The sequence below is a fragment of the Cynoglossus semilaevis genome, chromosome 16 (assembly GCF_000523025.1).
Source record: "Cynoglossus semilaevis isolate Cse_v1.0 chromosome 16, Cse_v1.0, whole genome shotgun sequence".
Taxonomy (NCBI): domain Eukaryota; kingdom Metazoa; phylum Chordata; class Actinopteri; order Pleuronectiformes; family Cynoglossidae; genus Cynoglossus; species Cynoglossus semilaevis.
Window position 1 is genome coordinate 9,058,942 of NC_024322.1, and position 10,346 is coordinate 9,069,287.

The following is a 10,346-nucleotide window of genomic DNA, read 5'->3' on the forward strand; positions in this document are numbered from 1 at the left end:
CTACACGTTTGGTTTTTTTCTTTCTGTTTTCCTCCAAAGTCTAAATTCTGATGCTGTCTCCTGCAGATGAAGAGCAAACAGAAGAACGAAGGCAGCGTGGGTCTCTTCACGTATCCTGTTCTCCAGGCTGCAGATATTCTGCTGTACAAGTGAGAAACACGTGCGGATGTTTGGAGTGTGTTTAGATAGTGAGTCTCGGATTTTCTGATTGAGGTTAGGAGGAAAATATCCGACCCAAAACAAGCATCATCAACAATGTTGACATTTTTTAAATATTTTTTTCAGTGTAAATTTGAAATTGCTGATATTCTTATTTTTCAGTGTAAATTTGAAATTGCTGAACGCTCAACAAACGGCTGTCTTATTGAGTTAAGGTCTGCCTTTTCTAAAAATATTACCACGGAACTGTGACGTTAACTTTCTCTACTGATACTCTGACCCACCCAATTTAACACAGCACTCATGAAGTCATGCACATAAAATGCTGCAGATTTATTGTACAAGCATCACGGCAGTAAAACTTCAGCCTGGAAATGAAAAAAAAACACTTTATTGTTAACTCATGGTGAATTTTTCCCTGCCCATTGTTTGGCTGGTTCACTGCGAATTCATTTGTATTTCAGTTCCAGAGACACGGTGACTGATGTTTACCTACAGTATTGATTGGTTGTATATACAGTATAGATTTGTAGCTTTACCCACTGAACTCCATTAGTTTGGATTCCATCCATTCTGGAAAGAAATATTGTAAAAACACCAACTGAAAAGGTGTAGTCCAGCTCTGTTTGTGTCTGTGGGAGAATTTTTTTTCCCACGTTTTGTTTGAACACCTGAATGCCACTTAGGCAAACCTTGAGGTCGCAACCCCACAATGGGGCGCCTGGAATTCAAATGGGGTCACCTAAAATGTCTGATTGATTAAAAAAAATATTATAATTTTAATAATAATAATATTTAATATGATTAATTAATAATGGAATTATTAAAAATAAATTAAAAATATATATTAAAAAATATATAAAAATATATATAATAAAAATGTAATATAAATATTATATATAACAATATGTATAATTCATTTAAAAATATATTTTTCTACTAATTATTATTATGATAAAAATCGACTGTCTTTTTCTACTTTTCTAAATATTAATTAAGGTAAATTAAAATGCAACATATCAAGGTATCAGAGCTGGCCCTGATCTAAGGCCTGATGACCGCACGGCTGCAGCGACCGTGTCAGACTTTGACGTCTTTTTTCGCAGCGTCTTCCTCCTTCTCAGTCAGGACGTTGAAAGAAACCTGTTTAAAAATTCCACAGTGTTTTCTGCCTCAAACAATGTCCCCCTGACTCCCAATAATCCACAACACATGACGGCTGTTTGTGCACGGAACCTTTTCTCCATGTTCTCTCTCTGTTTTACTTAAGAAACACTCAAATTGGGAACAGAAATCTCCAAAAAAAAAAAAAAAAAATCTGCAGCTTTTTCTGAATCACTGCTGTCGTTCTTTATTCCCCATCATCTGGTCTTTGTCCTTCAGGTCCACTCACATCCCTGTTGGAGAAGATCAGGTCCAGCACCTGGAGCTGGCCCAGGATCTGGCCCGCATTTTCAACAACAGATACGGAGATGTGTTCCCTGAACCTCGAGCGCTGCTGAGTAAGAACCCACACACGACACACGGAGCTACGGGCCGTTAGAGCCGATTAAAAAAAAAAAAGAGATTCTCCGTTAACACGGTCGCACAGTTGGGCTGCAGTGGTGAGGAGAAAGGTCAGGTGAATAATCAAACAACGGCCATTGATTCAACAGTGACATCATTGAGTTTCTCCGCTGAAAAGAACGTCCATAAAAGTGGCAGAATCAAAGCTTTACTGCTGAACACTGCGTCTGTTCATTTGAAACGTGTCTTGCTTATGTCTTCATTTTACTCTTTTTTTTCCCCTTTCTTTTCTTTCTTAACAACAACTTTGTTTTCTTGCGACTTCAAACAGACTTATTTCGAGTGGGACTGATGTTATGTTTTTATTGGATGTACAGATGCAGCACATGGTACATTAAAGGGAACTGAAGGAAATAATTAGGCCTCCACTAAAATTGAACTTTATTTTAGTTTGGACTCTCTCTCTCTCTCTTTTCCTCTCTCTCTCTACACACAGACACACATTCAGGTTTTGACCTATTGTAAAAAAAGACAGGACAAATTGTGTTCCCAAGTCCCTTAACTATTACCTACTATCTATAAGCTCCATCCAAAATTGACCCTAGGGCTGTGTTTTTCAACCTTGGGGTCACGACCTCATCTGGGGTCACCTGGAAATCACATGGGGCCGTCTGACACGTCTAGTAATTGATAAAAAAAGTGTTTTGATTATGATTGAATACTTACTATTCACTATCATTATTGTTTTCATTTTCAAGTAAAATCAACATGGGGTCGCAGGCCAAGATTTTGGTGCGTCTTGATTGACGGCTGCGATCATGTGACAATGTCTTATCACCAAAGTGAACAGTGGACAGCTCAAGCACCTAGGGGGCAGTATGTGGTTATGGTGTCACGCTCGGAGCACCTCAGTGGTAACTTGGCAGCTGTTGGACTCGGACTTGAAACCACCTGACCCAAGTCCCCTTTCCTTAACCACTAACCCACCACTGCCCCGGCCTCTCTAGTATCGGCAGGGGACCACCGATGTGATGTCACTCAAAATGCCCCCAACTAGGTCCAGGCGTCCCCACAAGTGCAGCTATACCACATACTGTCATGTGTGCAGAGCAGCCTGGAGTAAAGAAATACTGCCCTCCTCCTGTATCAGAATGGGAGCAGTGATAATAGATTTTCGTTGGGCGGAGGAGTCGGGGGACTCATCTCCTCTGCTTGTCATCTTTGGTTGAGAACAGCTGCCGATGGCACCGTCGTCTCCTTTGAAACGGTACCAAAGACTTTCTGTAGGATTTGTTTTTGTTTTACATTGACCGTAGTAAAGAGAGACGTCTCTGGAGACTTGAAAACCATGTGACATGTGGGACGGATGTGGTTCCACAGTTGGCTTGACAAAGAGTTTGCAAGATGGCAGAGGGATGGAGTTGATAAATTAGGAAGCAGAGGAAATCCCCCTACTCCTCCTGCCTGTTCAACACACACACACACCCAAAGTCATACTCACACAGAAACGTGCAGAACTTTATCATTAACTTCCTCGGACATGTGTGGGACCGTGATCTGCTCGACATCCACATATCACTTGAAAGATGAAACCACACAACAGAATAAATCACATCTAAAATCCAACTCTTTAATTGAATATTGAGGTCTCTTTAAAACCACCGCCACATTAATGGGCAACATTTCCAAGAACTCAGAAGATCTCTCTCTCTCTGAACGAACTCTGTGTTCGCACACTGGCAGTGAAAGAACGACTCTGTGTTCGCACACTGGCAGTGAAAGATGCTCAAGAAAGATTGGCGACATTTGCTAATATTTGCGAAAAATGTGTTTATATTAGCTTAATATGCTAATCACGATGTAGCCCGGAATTACTTAAGGTTAAGTCAAATATAAGATATGGTCAAAAGATATTAAACAAAAATAACTTTCTGTCATTAATAATTCCCAAACTTTCAAAATATTAACTTGAAGATCGCTAATAGCCCCAAGAAATCGTGTTTATCGAAACAATTACAACTTAGCCAATAAGATGTTATATGTAGCTAAAAGCTAATTTCCGAAACATTAGCTAAATATTTTATATTTAGCTCTATTTTTTTACAAACAAAGAAACAAGACAAATAGTAAGGGTGTCCGATATTAACTTTTTGCCGATATGCCGATATTGTCCAAACACTTAATTTCCGATTCCGATATCAACCAATACCGATATAGCGGGGCAGTGGTGGCCTAGTGGTTAAGGAAGTTAAGCTGCCTGCTTATTAAGGTGATGTGTTCAAACAGTGTTTCTCAATTATTATCTGCCATGCCCCCCCTAGGGGACAGAAGTTTATTTTCAGTCGCGTAATTTTTTTATTTATTTAGTTTTGTATCAATGACAAAACATTTCAGGTGACCCTATTTGAGTTTCCGGCGACCCAAATGGGGTCGCAACCCCAAGGTTGGATAACACTAAGCTTGAACATCTTAAGACAACATTTTTTTCAGAGATGTGTTTTGATCCATTTTCCAACCCAGATTAACTCTTCTTTATTTTCCCTTTTTTTTTTTTTTTTTTTTACAGGTTCCACTCGAAAGGTCAAATCCCTTCGAGACCCTTCTGCTAAAATGTCCAAGTCCGATCCTCACGCCGGAGCCACCATCAGTATCACAGACTCTCCCGACGACATCGCTTTCAAAATCCGCCGTGCCGTCACCGACTTCACCTCGGAGGTCACGTTCGACCCGGAGACACGACCTGGCGTCTCCAACCTGGTGACCATCCACTCGGCCACGGCCAGGATCAGCTTGGAGGAGGCCGTGTCTCAGGCCAGAGGCCTGGACACAGGAGCGTATAAACAGCTCGTAGCTGAAGCCGTCATCCAACGGCTGACTCCCATCAGGGAGGAGATCCAGAGGCTAAAGTCTGACGCTGCTCACCTCGAGTCGGTTCTGTCTCGTGGGAACAGCAGGGCGCAGGAACTGGCCGCTTCGGTCCTCAGTGAGGTCCAACGCTGTGTGGGATTCAGCTGAGAGGAGTCTGGGCTGCAACACAAAGCCAGAGTCAGAGAGGGAGCCTCTGATCGGGACTTTATGGCCACTGATATTTAAGATTTTTTTTTTCCACAGAGTGTTTACATGGAGGATGTAATGCGTTTATGATAAAAGGTGTTGAAAGCAGCCTGGAAAGACTCACACGTCTGTCATGTTGAAACTCAAGTCTCATCTGTGAGGAACACATGGACTGATTGAAATGAGTGATGAGCCTGTGTCTCATGGTGCAGAGTTAAAGGGCTACTTCGGATTTTTCCTTTGGTAGAAAAAAAGGACAAATTTCCTCTTTTTAAAAAAAATTGGAAATCATAATTCCTTAAACTGAGGTTTCTGCACCAACATTAATATTAGAACTGAAAAAAATCTGTTTATCTCTAGAACAAAAAGACAAATAACAGCAGCTGGATGTCTGTGTTTCATACCTGTTTTTATTTCTCACTCATCATGGAATTATTGATATTTAAAAAGGTAATATCGAACATTTAGCGGAGACTCATTACATGTCTGACACAGGCTGGACCCCTGACCTGAAGTTCGAACACGTCCTGTGTGTAATCACCATAATCAATCAACAGGTGGTCCTCGACTTATGTCAGAATCCTGTTCTTGCGGCACGACATAACTCGATTTTCGTGGTAAGTCGGAACTCATACTGTAGTGTACATCAGTAGTGTACACTCTGTAAGTACCTATGTCACTCACCTACACTAACACTGTAGAAACATCATAATCTAGATCAGAAGATTCACACTTACGTCTGGGAGCCAAAATGAAGGACGAAAAGTTCCCAAAAATAATAACGCAAACATACGTAGATAGGTTTAGCCGCGTGATGACGCATTCGTCCGCTCCGTTTGTCAACTAGTTCCTGTTCAAATAAATAAATAAATAACGCCAAACGTTAGAATGATGAAACAAGATTTTCTCAATACATTTGCGGGAGATGGTGACGTAACCGCGAAACTCTGTCTATCCAAGTCATCGTAAAGTGCAGACCTGGAGTTAGGTTGTGAAAACAATATTTAAAATGTTTTTTTTTGCCTGCATTAAAATGTTATCGTCCATACAATTAAAAACTAACCTAACAACAACTGCAGTCATTTTATTTAAAAGATATTTAAAAAAATAATGAAAACGCCTTTTATTTATGTATATTTTATAATCTCTTTCTTTTCAGTGGTCCAGTCCCAGAGGTGAACTTCTGGTCCAGGTACTTTAGAGGAGTGTGAATCTGGATGGATGTGTCTCCACAGCAGTGATTTCCAACTACTGTGTGATGAAGTCTCGCCAGCCTGAACAGAACTATTTATGTATTGCACACGGTAAGAGCAATTTCAGCCCTGCTGCGGTTTTTTTTAAAAAAATAAAAAATATATATATATGTATATATATATCTATATATATATCTATATATATATGTATATATATATATATACTAGTGTGTCTTTTTTCAATTTCTGCGTGTATTTTAGTGTTGTGTTCAACTAAACATACCATTAAATAAATTGAAACTAGGAGATCATTACATTTATTTTCATAAACGTTTTGCGCCATGTTTGTTTGTTATTACACAGTTGGATTTTTCTGATGTAAAATATATGCCATGACTCAAAAAGGCTTAAACAAATTGCTCAGGTTATATTCCTAATCAGATTAATATAAGAGAATATTTCTCTCCGTGTGTGCACACAGCCACTGTTCCCACCGAAGTCCCTCCTCCTCCTCCTCCTCTTCCTCGTGTAGCTCCTAAATTTCCCCTCTGCTTCCATCAGATTTTCCTCCTAATTGAAAACGCATCTCTGCTGCTGCTGCTGTAATAATCCTACAGGGACACACACACACACACACATCGGGTCTGTGCTGTGTTTTTTCCATCTGTGCCTGTGTGTGTGTGTGTATTTACCTGGGACCCAGTGTATCCTCACTGCCTTATTTTCCTGTTGGTCGTTTTTTTCTCTCCTTTTCTCTGGCACATTCAGCTGAAACGATATAAATATAGATATATGGACTGTACACACACACACACTCACACTCACACACACACATGCACAGGAGCAAGCTGTAAATCACTGCAGCTCTGCAGTGACAGGCGCGTGCGTGCGTCTGTGCGCGTCCGTGCAGTCAGTCGTCTGTTTGCCCGCAACCGAGCCGTTTTACGCACGGGAGTAAAAGCCGCTTTAATAGAGCGGTGATAAATGTCTGGATATTTCTGTGCCGGGCTGGAAATGATGTCGCGTCCAGACTGAAGGAATACAATTATTAAAAAATTGATTTTCAAACCGAAGCTGGATTTTTTTAGAACTTTTTATTTAACATCTACATTTTGAGCAGGGCGGGAAACTGAAGCCGTAAACCTGTTAACGGAACACACAGGTTAGTCATGGACAAATGATGCGTTTAATGTGCAATGATTGTTGACACACACGTTTGAAAAATAAAACAATGACTTTTCAGTCAGTTTCTAAGAACCCAATATTGGAATTATTTTATTTCAGAAGTCAAAATTGATATTTTGACTTTATCTAGAACCTTCTGACCAGTCCCGCCATTTTAGAACTAAATAAAACGATTCATATTTGACGTTATATTACGAAATTCGCGTCACAGAAAATTTAGAACCATCCCTGAATATTAACTTGACGCTATTCTGTGGTTGAGAATGTATAATATTCTTATTTAAAGTCGCAATTTGTGCCAGTAATTGCACAGACATCACTAATTATGAAAGCTTTACAGCATCACTGTGGCATTTTAATTGTGCGCGTGCGCACAAACACGTCCATAATTGTATATTTTGTGTATCCTTTGAATTTTGCGTTTCTTTTGCATCGTTAGACAGAAAAACCCTAACAGTAGGCTCGCAATCCTTTCAAGTGTGTGTGTGTTAGAGAGAGAGAGAGAGAGAGAGAGCGTGTCTGAGACGTTTCCCATGCAGGAAATCTGACGTTGAATGAAAACAGGGACCTGTGTGTGAAGACATACTAAGAACAGCTTAAAGTTCTGGAACAATCCTGTTCCAGAATGTTCCGAACTCAATTTTACATGGTTAAAATAAAGCGAGACCCCTGTTACTTTGTGTTACTTTTCATATTTTACGCAGAAGTAAGAATTTTGATTGATTAAAAAAATCATAAATTGATTCTGTGTAGAATATATTTCTTATTGTAATTTGGGTGAGTTTCCAAACGTTTAATCTTTAATAGGTGACGATGAAAGTAACGACTGAATCGGTGGTACAACTGTGAACCTGCCTGTTAAACTGTTCAAAACTGAACCCGTTCAATAAGGTAAAAAAGAATTAAATTTATTACACAAATACAAATACATTAAACGATATCAACATCGAATCATAATCTTTATAAATAAAATGGATGTCCTTTGTTTATTTTAAACCCACACTGACGTTAATTGAAAAATACCTTTCTTCATTTTTTAATGTGTGAAAACAAATTAATTTTGTTGAAAAGGGTAAAAACTGAAAAACCTGAAAGAAAAAATCCTGTCGTTCGTTTCCGTGCGCGTTCCCAGCGCGTGCACACGTGGCAACAGCGCCGTTCCAGGTTGGGGATGAATGACATTCCATCAAGGCTGTAATTGGGATCTAAACAGCGAACACTGGGTTTGAGCTGGAATTTAACGACTTCAACCCTCAAGGGGATTTCACCGCGCAGGCGAGCGCCGCGTTCACTTGGGGGCACATTTTTACTCACGAACATTAAGTGACAGATGAGGCAGCCAAACGGTACACACACATTTGAACTAATACCGTATTATCTAAATAAAAACCCCCACCTATGTTAAATGTTCTTTGTATATAATAAGTGATAAAGTAAATTATATTTGTTGAATTTAAACAACAGCACATTTACAAATACTGTACTTCCTTATATTTATGTGTATAAGTACACTGAAGAAAGTATTTACCAAACTTAAATAATTAAATAAATAATAATATCTTAAACTCTTAAATAAATGGATAGTTAAATTATTAAATATATAAATTGTGCACGTGCCCCGCAAAAAAATGTATACGTTTGTACGTTAAAATATTTTAAATTAATCTTTCAAAAATATTTCTTTTCAGATGTATTTATTTTGCGCCATATTCCCATTCATCAATGAGGAACGACGTGACGTCTGTTTTGTGATGACCTGAGGAAACTAATTAATCCCTCGGCGCCAGAGGTTCGATTCCAGGCCTAGTCTGTTCGTATGGATCCCTGCTGCTGGATCAGGAAAACCAGAGGGTCAAAGGCAGCAGCAGCAGCAGCAGCAGCAGCAGCAGCAGTAAAGGTAGTATTTCCCTGTCCAATGCTTGTTCCTGAAGAATGTTTAAAACTGTATTTATTTTTCTACAAAAATATACTCCGTGGTTCGCTCACCTCCGGCCCGTGCGCCTCCATCCTCCTCCCCGGAAAGAGGCCCAGCAGACCGAACACAGACAGTAGCTTTTAAGACCTTTACGTTGGTGGATCAGAGTCAGTATAATTGTTATATAATTTAATTTAAAAATATTCACAATTATTATAATTCAATTCCAAAAATAAAAAATGATTTGAAGCTAATATGTTTATGTATAAAAATACAATTTATAAATTATTAAAAAGAAAAACAGGAAATCTATTATGTTCTTCCTGTAAGGGGAAAATTACAAATCTATGTTATTTCTCTTTTTTCTTACGTTAATTTTCCTAATACTAATAATAGAAATGACAACCCATAAAAAGGTATTAAATAAATGGGTGAATGCAAGAAAGTAGGGAATTGCATAAATATATATATATTAAAGGAATTGTATTAAGCTATTTTAAATTATTTTAGCAACATCAAAAACAAGAAAAATAATAAATAGATGTAGTTCACAAAATACTTCAAGAATTGTTGTAATCTGTAAAAAATCATTACAAGAAAATAAACAGAAATGATTATAATTATCATTATCATTAGTAGTGTTCGTGGTAGTAATGAATACATTATGACTCTACTATCAAAAATGATATTTTATTAGTTGTTTTATTTAAAAATAATTGTAAAATATAAATATTTACATGTAAAATGTTATTTATCAGAACTTCTTTAAATCTCCAAACATCCTGCAGTGTTCAGATCTGTGGTTCCACTGAAACACCAACAGTTTCTGCCCTGAGCTCAGTCTACACCTGTCCAGCCTGTGAGTGAGTGTGTGTGCGTGTGTGTGTGTGAGTGTGTGTGTGTGTGTGTTCCTGCATCGCCAACTTCTTCGTCGTAGAACCTGCGAGTGTCAAGATGTTTTCGTGCGCGTCAGTGTGTGTAACACTGAACGCTCCCTAACCTGTTGCAGATCAATCTCCAGTTAATCATAGCGGAAGGTGACGTCACTGCAGTCCAAACAGGCCCTTCTTTGTTTTATTTGCACATTTAAACGTGTTTGAACGTTAACCCTAACCTTTTTCACGTCAGTCTCAGGAATGTATAAAACGTATTACTGCAATTCTGACGACTCTGGCATCATGAGGGATGTTTGCATTATTTTTTTTAATTTTTTTTTTTACAACCGGAAACGTGAAGTGACTATGAATGTGCATTTATTTGAGTTGCGCCTGTCAAAAACACCATGGCAGTAGAAACAAAAGGAATATAATTTAAGACATGGCGAAATTATCTGT

At 38.6% G+C, this 10,346-nt stretch overlaps 1 protein-coding gene across 6 annotated transcripts in view; it reads left to right on the forward strand.

The window, feature by feature from the left end:
- Positions 1 to 9,101, forward strand: part of wars2 (tryptophanyl tRNA synthetase 2, mitochondrial) — a 48,666-nt gene extending 39,565 nt beyond the window's left edge. For 3 of the 6 annotated variants that reach the window (XM_025063945.1, XM_017040155.2, XM_025063947.1), the window contains 4 exons: positions 67 to 149; positions 1,543 to 1,661; positions 4,232 to 6,023; positions 8,786 to 9,099. In XM_025063945.1, coding sequence (XP_024919713.1) covers positions 67 to 149; positions 1,543 to 1,661; positions 4,232 to 4,680 — 651 coding nt within the window. In that variant the 3' untranslated portion in view covers positions 4,681 to 6,023; positions 8,786 to 9,099. Of the gene's footprint in view, positions 1 to 66; positions 150 to 1,542; positions 1,662 to 4,231; positions 6,041 to 8,785 lie in introns of those variants that run through there. The other 3 variants (XM_025063946.1, XM_017040154.2, XM_008328506.3) reach the window with 3 other exon arrangements.
- The last annotated feature ends 1,245 nt before the right edge of the window (positions 9,102 to 10,346 follow it).